The sequence below is a fragment of the Pseudophryne corroboree genome (genome assembly GCF_028390025.1).
Source record: "Pseudophryne corroboree isolate aPseCor3 chromosome 3 unlocalized genomic scaffold, aPseCor3.hap2 SUPER_3_unloc_78, whole genome shotgun sequence".
In the NCBI taxonomy this organism is placed as follows: Eukaryota; Metazoa; Chordata; class Amphibia; order Anura; family Myobatrachidae; genus Pseudophryne; species Pseudophryne corroboree.
In genome coordinates this window covers 254,738-270,771 of record NW_026967572.1, presented here as the reverse complement: position 1 = coordinate 270,771, position 16,034 = coordinate 254,738, and the positions used below count along the sequence as shown (strand labels likewise).

At 47.2% G+C, this 16,034-nt stretch overlaps 1 protein-coding gene across 1 annotated transcript in view; it reads left to right on the top strand.

The window, feature by feature from the left end:
• The window catches only part of LOC134984727 (zinc finger protein 271-like), a 208,064-nt gene extending 194,912 nt beyond the window's left edge, over nucleotides 1-13,152 (top strand). Inside the window, exon 4 of the mRNA XM_063950233.1 lies at nucleotides 10,967-13,152. Coding sequence (XP_063806303.1) covers nucleotides 10,967-12,174 — 1,208 coding nt within the window. The 3' untranslated portion in view covers nucleotides 12,175-13,152. The remainder of the gene's footprint in view (nucleotides 1-10,966) is intronic.
• Nucleotides 13,153-16,034: the final 2,882 nt, after the last annotated feature.

Below are 16,034 nucleotides of genomic sequence, written 5' to 3'. Positions count from 1 at the left end.
ATACTCAGTCACTGTGTGTCTCCTACAGATAGGCCCAGTAACAGAGATACCCCAGAGAGATGTCCCCGTCCTCTGTATTCCCAGGATTGTACAGAGGAGAATCACAGGATCCCACAGGAGGATCAGGTAGGTGGGATTTAGGGTCTCACCAATATACCAAAGTGACCATCACTATATGATCTGTAGAGAAGTTTTGTACCTTATACACTGATATTATACTGTTATTAATGTATATTGTTTTGTGGGCTATTTAGGATGAATGTCTCACTGACATTATGATAGAAGATACAGAGGGAGAAGAAGAGACGTATGTGACTGATATAAAGGCAGAAGATATAGAGGGAGAAAAAGAGACGTATGTGACTGATATAAAGGCAGAAGATATAGAGGGAGAAGAAGAGACGTATGTGACTGATATAAAGGCAGAAGATACAGAGGGAGAAGAAGACACGTATGTGACTGATATAAAGGCAGAAGATTCAGAGGGAGAAGAAGACACGTATGTGACTGATATAAAGGCAGAAGATATAGAGGGAAAAGAGACGTATGTGACTGATATAAAGGCAGAAGATATAGAGGGAGAAGAAGAGACGTATGTGACTGATATAAAGGCAGAAGATATAGAGGGAGAAGAAGAGACGTATGTGAGGGGTGATCAGCAGTGTAAGGAGGAGGAGATCCCTACAGATATCGGCAAAGGTGAGTAATAATCATTTAATACAGAAAAGAGTCACATATTCTCCTTGCTCAGTCACTACAGCAATCTCTTATACTACACCCTCCTCTGTAAGTACAAACTAATGAGGAATATATATTTTCCCAGTGAGGAAGTCAGGAGCCATCAGTCCCTATTATACTCCTGCTCTCCCCCTTACATCATGTCACTGTGTGTTACTAGCCCAGAGATCTGACCAGTCTCCTCCCTAGACTCTCTGGTGTATCTCATACATGATGAGCTATCAGCCCCTATTATACTCCTGCTCTCCCCCTCACATCATGTCACTGTGTGTTACCAGTTCATAGATCTGACCAGTCTCCTCCCCACACTCTCTGGTGTATCTCATACTTCAGGAGGCATCAGCCCCTATTATACTCCTGCTCCCCCCTCACATCATGTCAGTGTGTGTTACCAGCCCAGAGATCTGACCAGTCTTCTCCCCACACTCTCTGGTGTATCTCATACATCAGGAGCCATCAGTCTCTATTATACTCCTGCTCTCCCCCTCACATCATGTCACTGTGTGTTACCAGCCCAGATATCTGACCAGTCTCCTTCCCACACTGTCTGGTGTATCTCATACTTCAGGAGCCATCAGCCCCTATTATACTCCTGCTCTCCTCCTCACATCATGTCGCTGTGTGTTACCAGCCCAGAGATCTGACCAGTCTCCTCCCCACACTCTCTGGTGTATCTCATACATCAGGAGCCATCAGCCCCTATTATACTCCTGCTCTCCCCTCACATCATGTCACTGTGTTACCAGCCCAGATATCTGACCAGTCTCTTCCCCACACTCTCTAGTGTATCTCATACATCAGGAGCCATCAGCCCCTATTATACTCCTGCTCTCCCCTCACATCATGTCACTGTGTATTACCAGCCCAGAGATCTGACCAGTCTCCTCCCCACACTCTCTGGTGTATCTCATACATCAGGAGCCATCAGCCCCTATTATACTCCTGCTCTCCCCCTCACATCATGTCACTGTGTTTCTCTGACGTCCTAGTGGATGCTGGGACTCCGTAAGGACCATGGGGAATAGCGGCTCCGCAGGAGACAGGGCACAATAATAAAAGCTTAAGGATCAGGTGGTGTGCACTGGCTCCTCCCCTTATGACCCTCCTCCAAGCCTCAGTTAGATTTTTGTGCCCGGCCGAGAAGGGTGCAATCTAGGTGGCTCTCCTGAGCTGCTTAGAATAAAAGTTTAGTTTAGGTTTTTTTATTTTCAGTGAGTCCTGCTGGCAACAGGCTCACTGCATCGTGGGACTAAGGGGAGAAGAAGCGAACTCACCTGCGTGCAGAGTGGATTGGGCTTCTTAGGCTACTGGAGATTAGCTCCAGAGGGACGATCACAGGTACAGCCTGGATGGGTCACCGGAGCCGCGCCGCCGTCCCCCTTACAGAGCCAGAAGAGACGAAGAGGTCCGGTGAAATCGGCGGCAGAAGACATCCTGTCTTCAGACTAAGGTAGCGCACAGCACCGCAGCTGTGCGCCATTGCTCTCAGCACACTTCACACTCCGGTCACTGAGGGTGCAGGGCGCTGGGGGGGGAGCGCCCTGAGACGCAATATAACAGTATATACCTTAGGTGGCAAAAAGAATACATCACATATAGCTCCTGGGCTATATGGATGTATTTTAACCCCTGCCATTTTTACACAAAAAAGCGGGAGATAAGGACGTCGTGAAGGGGCGGAGCATATCTCCTCAGCACACAAGATCCATTTTCCCTCACAGCTCCGCTGGAAGGACGGCTCCCTGACTCTCCCCTGCAGTCCTGCTTCAGAATCAGGGTAAAAAAGAGAAGGGGGGGCACTTTTGGCAGCAAATAACGATAAAACAGCAGCTATAAGGGAATAACACTTATATAAGGTTATCCCTGTATATATATATATATATATAGCGCTGGGTGTGTGCTGGCAGACTCTCCCTCTGTCTCTCCAAAGGGCTAAGTGGGGTCCTGTCCTCTATCAGAGCATTCCCGGTGTGTGTGCTGTGTGTCGGTACGCGTGTGTCGACATGTATGAGGAGGAAAATGATGTGGAGGCGGAGCAGTTGCCTGTGTTAGTGATGTCACCCCCTAGGGAGTCGACACCTGACTGGATGATTGTATTTAAACAATTAAGTGATAATGTCAGCACTTTGCAAAAAACTGTTGACGACATGAGACAGCCGGCAAATCAATTAGTGCCTTTCCAGGCGTCTCAGACACCGTCAGGGGCCCTAAAACGCCCGTTACCTCAGTGGGTCGACACAGACCCAGACACAGATACTGAGTCTAGTGTCGACGGTGACGAGACAAACGTAATGTCCAGTAGGGCCACACGTTACATGATCACGGCAATGAAAGAAGCATTGAACCTTTCTGACACTACAAGTACCACAAAGAAGGGTATTATGTGGGGTGTGAAAAAACTACCAATAGTTTTTCCTGAGTCAGATGAAATAAATGAGGTGTGTGATAAAGCGTGAGTTTCCCCCGATAAAAAACAGCTAATTTCTAATAAATTATTAGCACTATACCCTTTCCCGCCAGAGGTTAGGGCGCGTTGGGAAACACCCCCTAGGGTAGATAAGGCGCTCACGCGTTTATCTAAGCAAGTAGCGTTACCGTCTCCTGATACGGCCACCCTCAAGGAACCAGCTGATAGAAGGCTGGAAAATATCCTAAAAAGTATATACACACATACTGGTGTTATACTGCGACCAGCAATCGCCTCAGCCTGGATGTGCAGTGCTGGAGTCGCATGGTCGGATTCCCTGACTGAGAATATTGATACCCTGGATAGGGACAATATTTTGTTAACTATAGAACATTTAAAGGATGCATTGCTATATATGCTTGATGCACAGAGGGATATTTGCACCCTGGCATCAAGAGTAAGTGCTATGTCCATCTCTGCCAGAAGAGCGTTATGGACGCGACAGTGGTCATGGGATGCGGATTACAAACGGCACATGGAAGTATTGCCGTATAAAGGGGAGGAGTTATTTGGGGCTGGTCTATCGGACCTGGTGGCCACGGCAACGGCTGGGAAATCCACCTTTTTACCCCAGGTCACTTCACATCAGCAGAAAAAGACACCGTCTTTTCAAACTCAGTCCTTTCGTTCCCATAAGTACAAGCGAGCAAAAGGCCACTCCTTTCTGCCCCGGGGCAGAGGAAAAGGAAAAAGACTGCACCATGCAGCCGCTTCCCAGGAGCAGAAGCCCTCCCCTGCTTCTGCCAAGTCTTCAGCATGACGCTGGGGCTTTACAAACAGACTCAGACATGGTGGGGGCCCGTCTCAAGAATTTCAACGCGCAGTGGGCTCACTTGCAAGTGGATCCCTGGATTCTACAGGTAGTATCGCAGGGGTACAAACTGGAATTCGAGGCGTTTCCCCCTCATCGGTTCCTGAAGTCTGCTTTACCAAAGTCTCCCTCCGACAGGGAGGCAGTTTTGGAAGCCATTCACAAGCTGTATTCCCAGCAGGTGATAATCAAGGTACCCCTCTTACAACAGGGAAAGGGGTATTATTCCACGCTGTTCGTGGTACCGAAGCCGGACGGCTCGGTGAGACCAATTTTAAATCTGAAATCCTTGAACACTTACATAAAAAGGTTCAAATTCAAGATGGAGTCACTCAGAGCAGTGATAGCGAACCTGGAAGAAGGGGACTATATGGTGTCTCTGGACATCATAGATGCTTATCTCCACGTCCCAATATACCCTTCTCACCAAGGGTACCTCAGGTTTGTAGTACAAAACTGTCATTATCAGTTTCAGACGCTGCCGTTTGGATTGTCCACGGCACCTCGGGTCTTTACCAAGGTAATGGCCGAAATGATGATTCTTCTACGAAGAAAAGGCATCTTAATTATCCCTTACTTGGACGATCTCCTGATAAGGGCAAGGACCAGGGAACAGTTAGAAGTCGGAGTGGCACTATCTCAGGTAGTGTTACGTCAGCACGGGTGGATTCTAAATATTCCAAAATCGCAGCTGATTCCAACGACACGTCTACTGTTCCTAGGAATGATTCTGGACACAGTCCAGAAGAAGGTGTTTCTCCCAGAGGAGAAGGCCAGGGAGTTATCCGAGCTAGTCAGGAACCTCCTAAAACCAGGCCAGGTCTCAGTGCATCAGTGCACGAGGGTCCTGGGAAAAATGGTGGCTTCTTATGAAGCGATTCCATTCGGAAGATTCCATGCAAGAACATTTCAGTGGGATCTACTGGACAAATGGTCCGGTTCGCATCTTCAGATGCATCAGCGGATAACCCTGTCGCCAAGGACAAGGGTGTCTCTCCTGTGGTGGCTGCAGAGTGCTCATCTACTAGAGGGCCGCAGATTTGGCATTCAGGATTGGATCCTGGTAACCACGGATGCCAGCCTGAGAGGCTGGGGAGCAGTCACACAGGGAAGGAATTTCCAGGGCTTGTGATCAAGCATGGAAACATCTCTTCATATAAACATTCTGGAACTAAGGGCCATTTACAATGCCCTAAGTCAAGCAAAACCTCTGCTTCAGGGTCAGGCGGTGTTGATCCAATCGGACAACATCACGTCAGTCGCCCACGTAAACAGACAGGGCGGCACGAGAAGCAGGAGGGCAATGGCAGAAGCTGCAAGGATTCTTCGCTGGGCGGAAAATCATGTGATAGCACTGTCAGCAGTGTTCATTCCGGGAGTGGACAACTGGAAAGCAGATTTCCTCAGCAGACACGACCTTCACCCGGGAGAGTGGGGACTTCACCCAGAAGTCTTCCACCTGATTGTAAACCGTTGGGAAAAACCAAAGGTGGACATGATGGCGTCCCGTCTAAACAAAAAACTGGACAGATATTGCGCCAGGTCAAGGGACCCTCAGGCAATAGCGGTGGACGCTCTGGTAACGCCGTGGGTGTACCAGTCAGTGTATGTGTTCCCTCCTCTGCCTCTCATACCAAAAGTACTGAGAATCATAAGAAGGAGAGGAGTAAGAACTATACTCGTGGTTCCGGATTGGCCAAGAAGGACTTGGTACCCGGAACTTCAAGAGATGCTCATGGACGAACCGTGGCCTCTACCTCTAAGAAAGGACCTGCTACTGCAGGGGCCTTGTCTGTTCCAAGACTTACCGCGGCTGCGTTTGACGGCATGGCGGTTGAACGCCGGATCCTGAAGGAAAAAGGCATTCCAGAAGAAGTCATCCCTACCCTGGTCAAAGCCAGGAAGGACGTAACCGCAAAACATTATCACCGCATTTGGCGTAAATATGTTGCGTGGTGTGAGGCCAAGAAGGCCCCTACAGAGGAATTTCAACTGGGTCGTTTCCTTCATTTCCTGCAAACAGGACTGTCTATGGGCCTAAAATTAGGGTCCATTAAGGTTCAAATTTCAGCCCTGTCGATTTTCTTCCAGAAAGAACTGGCTTCAGTACCTGAAGTTCAGACATTTGTAAAAGGGGTGCTGCATATACAGCCTCCTTTTGTGCCTCCAGTGGCACCTTGGGATCTCAATGTTGTGTTGAGTTTTCTAAAGTCACATTGGTTTGAACCACTTACCACTGTGGACTTAAAATATCTCACATGGAAGGTGACGATGCTGTTAGCCTTGGCTTCAGCCAGGCGTGTGTCAGAATTGGCGGCTTTATCATATAAAAGCCCTTACTTAATTTTTCATTCTGACAGGGCAGAATTGAGAACTCGTCCTCAATTTCTACCTAAGGTGGTTTCTGCATTTCACATGAACCAACCTATTGTGGTACCTGCGGCTACTAGGGACTTAGAGGACTCTAAGTTGCTTGACGTTGTCAGGGCCTTGAAAATATATGTTTCCAGGACGGCTGGAGTCAGAAAATCTGACTCGCTGTTTATCCTGTATGCACCCAACAAACTGGGTGCTCCTGCTTCAAAGCAGACGATTGTTCGTTGGATTTGTAGTACAATTCAGCTTGCACATTCTGTGGCAGGCTTGCCACAGCCAAAATCAGTAAAAGCCCATTCCACAAGGAAGGTGGACTCATCTTGGGCGGCTGCCCGAGGGGTCTCGGCTTTACAACTTTGCCGAGCTGCTACTTGGTCAGGGGCAAACACATTTGCAAAATTCTACAAATTTGATACCCTGGCTGAGGAGGACCTGGAGTTCTCTCATTCGGTGCTGCAGAGTCATCCGCACTCTCCCGCCCGTTTGGGAGCTTTGGTATAATCCCCATGGTCCTTACGGAGTCCCAGCATCCACTAGGACGTCAGAGAAAATAAGATTTTACTTACCGATAAATCTATTTCTCGTAGTCCGTAGTGGATGCTGGGCGCCCATCCCAAGTGCGGATTGTCTGCAATACTTGTATATAGTTATTGTTACAAAAATTCGGGTTATTATTGTTGTGAGCCGTCTTTTCAGAGGTTCCTTTGTATTTATCATACTGTTAACTGGGTTCAGATCACGAGTTGTACGGTGTGATTGGTGTGGCTGGTATGAGTCTTACCCGGGATTCAATATCCTTCCTTATTGTGTACGCTCGTCCGGGCACAGTATCCTAACTGAGGCTTGGAGGAGGGTCATAGGGGGAGGAGCCAGTGCACACCACCTGATCCTTAAGCTTTTATTATTGTGCCCTGTCTCCTGCGGAGCCGCTATTCCCCATGGTCCTTACGGAGTCCCAGCATCCACTACGGACTACAAGAAATAGATTTATCGGTAAGTAAAATCTTATTATTACCAGCCCAGAGATCTGACCAGTCTCCTCCCCACACTCTCTGGTGTATCTCATACATCAGGAGCCATCAGCCCCTATTATACTCCTGCTCTCCCCCTCACATCATGTAACTGTGTATTACCAGCCCAGAGATCTGACCAGTCTCCTCCCCACACTCTCTGGTGTATCTCATACATCAGGAGACATCAGCCCCTATTATACTCCTGCTCTCCCCCTCACATCATGTAACTGTGTGTTACCAGCCCAGAGATCTGACCAGTCTCCCCACACTCTCTGGTGTATCTCATACATCAGGAGCCATCAACCCCTATTATACTCCTGCTCTTCCCTCACATTCAGAATCCAGCACATTCCGTGTTTATTACCTGTCCCCTCGCACTTGATTGATGGCCTTTTCTCTCTAAGAAATTGGGGCTGTCTGGCATTAGGGGCATAGAGAGAAGTGAGGGGGACATATTTATAATGAATCTTCTCAACTAGAATCTAATATCTACCATTGCATTCCACCCACTTGCTGTCTAGGTGAAAGGGGCAGGATCTATTAGAAAGGATGGCTACACCACAGGAGATATAGCATGTTGGGTAGTGATTGGTAAACTGAGGGGCAGAGTGCAATGGAACATGTGATTCCAGAATGTCTACCACCGCCGCCTTCTGGTCAGCGAAATATTTTAATGCAAGACGTCTCTTACGGGGAGAATAAAGACCTTTTACATTAAGACTTAAAAACGTCGCCGTGATAGAGAGAGATCAGATCATGGTATGAAACATCTAAGATCATCTGTGTAAAGTCCAATAGAGTCTGTAGGGCGTGTGCATACTTCAAACTATCAACATAAGAAATAAAATAGGGAACAAATATGGGAGACAAACAGAAATAGTGTCCGTAAAGGAGCTAGAGATTCCGTCACTAGGGTACCGTCACAGAAAGGTAGAAAAAGGTGGCGGTCGGGCCTAAAAGGGAAACCCACCGACTACCCCAAGTAGCCATACGAGAGGGAAAATCTAATCAGCATAGTAACAATTGTAGAAAGAAATATCAAATCTCAATGTAACCAATGTATCCTAAGGAGGTAAAGGCCAAGAACATGGCCTGATATCCAATGTATGTTCTATCAACACCGTTATAAGGGCAACAGGATGTTACATGAATCAGCCATGCTTTACCTGAACACCCAAACATTCTAGAAAGGTATAATGAAACGTAACAGTGGAAAGAATATCAGACCATATACTATATAGCAATTATATAGCACAGGAAATAAAGATAAAAATATACGTTTTATACCCATAACAAAAGCAAAAAAAATAGATCCATGCCCAGTAACTTAGTCCCAGTTGGCACATGTTACAGTAGGAAACAAACTCTGAGTGTCTGTAACAGTCTTACTCCTTTATCATATTACTTGGAGACGGAAGACAACTCCTCCGGTAATGGTTTAGGTAAAGTGTCATGAAGGGCTGTCAACAGGAATGTCCCACTTTTTCAGAATAGCAGGGCCATCCTCGGGTGAAGGTATCACTGTGAAGGCGCCGTATCGCATTACAATAAGCTTAGTAGGAAAGCCCCATTTGTATTGCACATTTCCTTGGGTGGAATAGATGCCTTTTGGCCAGTGTCGCAGGAGAAATATACGGAAATAGCGCAGATTATCCAGGCACTAAGCTGTGGATGAGGAAGACAAAGCGGCTTGTAGAATGCGTTCTTTAATGTGAAAAAGTGGACCCCGAGCAGAGTGTGCTTGGATAGAGGCCTGTTTGGACTTTGGGAGTCTATGGATCCTATCAATAAGATGGTCAGCAGCAGAAGCCTTTGGTGGAAGTTTCTGAAAAGAGGACCGTGGCATAATCATAAAGCTCTGCATTTGTAACAGAATCCGGAACGCCCATTATTCTGATATTATTTCTCCAAGACCAGTCTTCTAAATCAATGACTTTATCACGAATAGAGACCAGGTCTTCCTGAAGGGTGTCATGTGCTGAAATCAGATCTTTGTGAGACGCAACAATCTCTTTCATCTTAGTCTGTATGAGTGCCAATCTCACTGATACTGGACCTCAAAGCTTGAATATTAGAGTTAAGTTCTGAGGTTATTTCAGTCCTTAAATCTAGATAACATAGAATGTATAGAGCGTAGAGTAACAGGACCATCTAGAGTGTCTTAAGATGTCTTCAGCCATTACAGCTGGGCTGTGCGTCTGACAAGAAGAAGCAGATGATGTTGTATCAGTCTCAGAAGGACCAACTGAATTTGAGGTACCAAACAGATGCACAGGTGGGGCCGATTTGGTACCTTCTTAACCTTTTTTGAAGGCATGGTAAGCTATCAGGTAAGGTAGATAAGAAGCCCCTTAGTGAGGAGAGATCCAGAAAACACATCTAGATGGACTCAGGCCACGGACCTCTTATTTATTATTTTATATACTAACAAGTGTGGTACATCCCTGCAAAGGCAGATCCAATCTCTTTCTCATCAGACTCTGCTGTCTTCCCTGCACTCTCACTCAGATGTTTACTGTTGCCAGTAGCACACGTATGAGAAGCAGAAGTATGGCGGCAGCTGTATAGATTCTGATATGTCATTCTCTATATCATACTTATCGTACACACATCATCCTTATTACTATTGAGAGAATAGAGGTAAAACACTGATGATGGGGGTGTAAGAGTGGATTATAACCTAGCAGATGATGATGATTACAGGGTATCATATGGCGTATTGCATGTAAAGTACCTTGTTCCACACCTACTCTGCTGTAGCAATATTCTTTATATAAGGGTTAGTAACACTTGTACAGGCTTACCAGCGTATGAGCACACACATAAAGGAATGCTTCCTTACCAATGCTTCCAGGAGTAACGTTAGGAGACATTTCTCTGACCCATTAGCTTATACGACTGATGTTATTGTTCAGCTAGAATCTCCAGTTCATACGATATGTTCCCCATCCATTGTTTTACATTGGTGCTGACATAGGACTTGGCGAGTGACTACATCTCCATTTATTCTTCATGGTTAGTTACCAGTACAAGAGAGAGATATATCTAAGTCTTGTTATAATATTACATTTGTTATTGTGAGTGTTCTCAGGAGGGTGGACACAATGATAGTCTGACACAATATTATAAAGCCTTCATTAAAAGTTATGTTTTATTATACACACACATTTACAATTAAGTGTCCCAGAGAGTCGTCTTCTCCTATTGTTTACAAGATTAATATTGTTACAGTAAATGTCACATTTCCTTAATGTATTTTATTTCCAGCAGATGGACAGACAAGCAGGAATATCTCAGAAGGACATCTAATGTTATCCCCGGATTGTGACATAAATGATAATGACAGTAGACAGGATTCTCCAGGAGATAACCCCATTACCCCAATTATACATCCAGCTCTATCAGCTGATCCCTCTGATCCTGGGAAATGTTCTCCTGATCACTCTGATATTGGTGCATCTGTTACAACTCTGACAGTAGATATGGAGTTTCCCTGTTCTATAGATGCCAAATGTTTTATACAGAACACAAAGCTTATTATCCATCAGCCAGCTAAGACAGGTGAGAAGCCATTTCCATGTTCTGAGTGTGAGAAATGTTTTACACAGAAATCAGATCTTGTTAAACATCAGAGAAGTCACACCGGTGAGAGGCCATTTTCTTGCTCTGAGTGTGGGAAATGTTTTATCCAGAAATCACATCTTGTTACACATCAGCGAAGTCACACGGGTGAGAGGCCATTTCCATGTTCTGAGTGTGAGAAATGTTTTACACAGAAATCAGATCTTGTTAAACATCAGAGAAGTCACACCGGTGAGAGGCCATTTTCTTGCTCTGAGTGTGGGAAATGTTTTATCCAGAAATCACATCTTGTTACACATCAGCGAAGTCACACGGGTGAGAGGCCATTTCCATGTTCTGAGTGTGGGAAATGTTTTGCACGGAAATCACATCTTGTTGCACGTCAGCAAAGTCACAAAGATGAGAAGCCATTTCCATGTTCTGAGTGTGGGAAATGTTTTGCACGCAAAGCAGATCTTGTTAAACATCAGAGAACTCACACAGGTGAGAAGCCATTTTCTTGCTCCGAGTGCGGGAAATGTTTTACACAGAAATCACATCTTGTTAAGCATCAGCGAAGTCACACAGGTGAGAATACATTTCCATGTTCTGAGTGTGGGAAATGTTTTACACATAAATCACATCTTGTTACACATCAGAGAAGTCACACAGGTGAGAAACCATTTTCTTGCTCCGAGTGCGGGAAATGTTTTACACAGAAATCACATCTTGTTAATCATCAGCGAAGTCACACAGGTGAGAATACATTTCCATGTTCTGAGTGTGGGAAATGTTTTACACAGAAATCAGATCTTATTAAACATCAGAAAACTCACACAGGTGAGAAGCCATTTCCATGTTCTGAGTGTGGGAAATGTTTTGCACGCAAAGCAGATCTTGTTAAACATCAGAGAACTCACACAGGTGAGAAGCCATTTTCTTGCTCTGAATGCGGGAAATGTTTTACACAGAAATCAAATCTTGTTAAACATCAGCGAAGTCACACAGGTGAGAATCCATTTCCATGTTCTGAGTGTGGAAAATGTTTTGCATACAAATCAGATCTTGTTAAACATCAGAGAAGTCACACAGGTGAGAAGCCATTTTCTTGCTCTGAGTGTGGGAAATGTTTTACCTGGAAATCACAACTTTATACACATCTTCGAAGTCACACAGGTGAGAAGCCATTTCCATACTCTGAGAAGTAAATCAGCTCTTGTAGACATCAGTCAGGTGAGAAACCATTTTAATCTTCTGGGGTATACTTATTGCCATATGATGTTCTTCAAGATTCTTATCCCATCTCCTATGCTTTTTGCAATATACATGCTACCGCATGGTGAAATAATCAGACGTCATGTACTCATCTACCACTGCTATGAAGATGATCTGTCTTTTGCTCAGGGTACTGAGAACCCAGTACCAATCCTAAATGGTTGTCTAGTTGAGCTCCAGGTGTGGGTGATGCCAGTTGGCTGTGACTCAGTCCTGGTGAAACAGGTCTATCATAAGATAGAAGCTCACCAACAAAGGGCAGGGCTACAGTTCAGCTTTGCAAACCAACCAGACTTACGCTTGGAGGTTCAGAGTTACAAAATGCGGATCATGTGTGGAATCTTGGTGTCCTGGATTGTGGAGTGAAACTTAGACATCACGTATCAGCCACAATCAGATCCTCATCTGAGGAACAGAGCCAGACTCCAGCACTTATTTCCCTCAGAAGATCTACCTACAGTCATACATACACTTGTATCATCACACATAGACTACTGCAATGTCCTCTACCTGGATCTCCCAGCAATAGAATTGCACCGCTTGTAGCTTGTACAGATTGCAGCAGCCAGTCTGTTACCTAACCAGCCCGTTCCTGCCACATAACACCCATTCTCTACTCCCTTCACCGGCTGCCTGTAAGATGGTGACTCTATTACATAATCTTACTGACTCCCAATCCTACATGATCAGGATCCATGGTAACAGAAGCAGCTTCTGCCTCATTACTGCCCTGCTTTCTTACTTCCATCTGCAGATGAAGGACTCTTACCAGCAGTACCAAGAATCTCCAAGCAGTGCTGAGATGTCAGAGGGGGAGACAGAGTGGTGGCACTAGTGCTGTAGTGGGGCCTGCCGAAGGCACTGTCAGTGGGTAATATTGTCCTCAAGCAGTGCTGAGGTGTCGGGGGGAGACACAGTGGCTGGCAGTAGTGGGGGGAGACAGTGCGGGTGACAGTAGCCGCGGGGAGACAAGGTGGGTGGCAATAGTGGGGGGAGACAGGGTGGGTGGCAGTACTAGGGGGAGACAGGGCGGATGGCAATAGAGGAGGGAGACAGGGTGGTTAGTAGTAGTAGGGACTGCAGGAGGCAGTGACTCTGAGAATCTTGTCCCCAAGCAGAGCTAAGGTTGTCAGGGAGGTGGGGCGGGTGGCAGTAGTGGGGGCTGACAGTAGTGGGGGGAGACAGGGTGGGTTGCAGTAGTGGTGGGAGACTAGGTCGGTGGCAGTAGTGAGGGGAGACGGGACTGGCAGTAGTGGGAGAGACAGGACTGGCAGTAGTTGTGTGTGTTCTGTGTAATAATCCTGAAAGTAGTGCTGCTACCGATCTCATATCATTTGTAGTAACTTGGAAAAGATGAGATGTGAGGTGCACTCTGGAAGCTTATAGGGGGTTAATCAGAGATGATCGCAGATGTGACATCACAGCCCCCCGGAGAATGGTCCCGGCCCGCCCGCGTTCACACCTCAGGGATGCGACCGCAATGTGTGTGTCTGCGTGGCCGCTGCGCATGTGTATTTTGCCACCACCAGCAAACTGCTGCGGGCCGCTATTGCGGCTGGGTCTGAATGACCCCCATAGGCTTTTGGCTCCTGATATGTATCTGTTTTACTTACCTGCAATACTATAATGTAACTTGAATTGTTTCTGTGCTTTAAGGATATTTCTCTTATGTCCTAGAGGATACTGGGGTTCCATTTAGTACCGTGGGGGTATAGACTGGTTCACTAAGAGCCAAGGACACTTTAAGAGTTTAACACTGTGTGCTGGCTCCTCCCTCTATGCCCCTCCTACCAGACTCAGTTTAGTTTATGTGCCCGAAGGAGCCGGTAACAGCTAGGGGGGCTCCTAGGAGTTTTCTTAGTTTTATTGTGTTCTAGAGTTTGTTATTTTACAGGAGGCTGTTTGGCACCAGTCTGCCGGCTTCATGGGACTTAGGGGGGAGAATGGCCGAATTAATACAGAGTTAATGGCTCCATTACTCCACTGACAGGACACTGAGCTCCTGAGGGAAATGTCCGCAAGCCCCACCATGGCGACCGCACATTCCCGCAGCACGCCGCCACCCTTAACAGCCAGAAGACATGAAGAGTGGTAAGTACAGCGCCGGCGTCCCAGTTAGTGGGTCACCGGCGGGTATGGCGGCACAAGGGTGGGAGCGCAGCTCTGGTTGCAGGCTGCGCTCCTGCAAGGCTCAGCAACATATTTTTCTGCCCTATGAGGGGTGTTCGGAAGCCAATAAGACTACCCTACACTGGTCTGACTGGGGCTGTATCCCACTCTCAGACATAATACCACAAGGCCGGTATAAACAAAAGGGCGGGAAGCTGCGCGTCATTACAGGGGGGCGGGGCTTCCACTCAGGGCAGACCCAGCAGCTCACCAGCGCCATTTTCTCCCTGCAGATCTCACTACAGGATGCTGACAGGGAAGCGCGGCCCCTCCAGACAACTCCAGCATACCTCTGCGGTACCAGGGGGTTATAGAGGGGGGGAGTGTAATTAAATGGTACTAGCTACCCTATTGAGGGTAGCTGGTCAGCGCCGGGTTTTTATCATAATATTAGGCAGATAGGGCACTGTGTGGGTTGTCCCTCATACTCTGTGACACTCTGACGGTGCTGTGGGGGAAGCTGACATTTTCCTGTGTGTGTGTGCGCATATATCTCACATTACCATGGCAAGGGACATTGGGGGTCATTCCGAGTTGATCGCTCGCTAGCTAGTTTTAGCAGCCGTGCAAACGCTATGCCTCCGCCCACTTGGGAGTGTATTTTAGCTTGGCAGAAGTGCGAACGCATGTGCAGCCGAGCGCTGCAAAAACAGTTTGTGCAGTTTCTGAGTAGCTCTGAACCTACTCAGCACTAGCGATCACTTCAGCCTATTCGTGTCTGGATTTGACGTCATACACCCGCCCAGCCATGCCTGCGATTTTTCAGACATGCCTGCGTTTTTGCAAACACTCCCTGAAAATGGTCAGTTGACACCCAGTAACGCCCCCTTTCTGGCAATCTTCTAGCAGCCTACTGTTAGGCGCCGGGGTCCGCTTGTCCGCGCGACCCGGTGCCTAGCAACTAGGGACGCCGTGCACGTACAGCCTCCGGCTCCCTAGCAACGCTAGACACCGGGCGCGCTGAAGCCGCACGGACCCTAGCAAAGGGGACGCCACTGGCGGACCGCTTTCCCCGTTGCCGGGTTTTAGGATTTAATGCGTTCACCTGTTCTCTGGCCGTGCAGCAAGGCAGCTGCACGGCATTTAGTCCAATCAGCCTCTAAACAGCTGATTGGAGGACTCCCTGTTAAGTACACTCCCAGGGCTTCTCACAGACGCCGGTAATAGCTTCCTGCATGCTGCCTTTGTTTGCTGAGAGTCCGTTTCCAGTCCTGCTGTATCCGGTCATTCCAGTCCTCTGAAGTCCTGTACTCGGGAGTTATCATCTCGTCCCTGGAGTCCTGACTGATCACCGTTTAACATCCAGTGGTGTTCGTGAGTCGCGGCTCTGCAGTGTGTAGCGGCTCGGCCGCTTTACCCTTTATATTTTGTGTTTGGAGCATTTGCGGAGGGTTCCGCTTCCACAGGTCCACTCTGGTATTCGGCGGTGGCGGGTAGGAGTATTGGACAAGTGGATTTTGGTTGTCCTTTTCCCTGGCGGTTTCTCCGCACATACTTTAGGTTTTTAGTTAGCTCGTAGCCCCTGGCCTGTTTGTTTAGTTAGAGGGCCTCTTGTTATCATCCTGTCTCGGATTTCCCTTTGTCTCTCACTAAGACCGGGGGGCATCGGAGTTGGGCAGACATA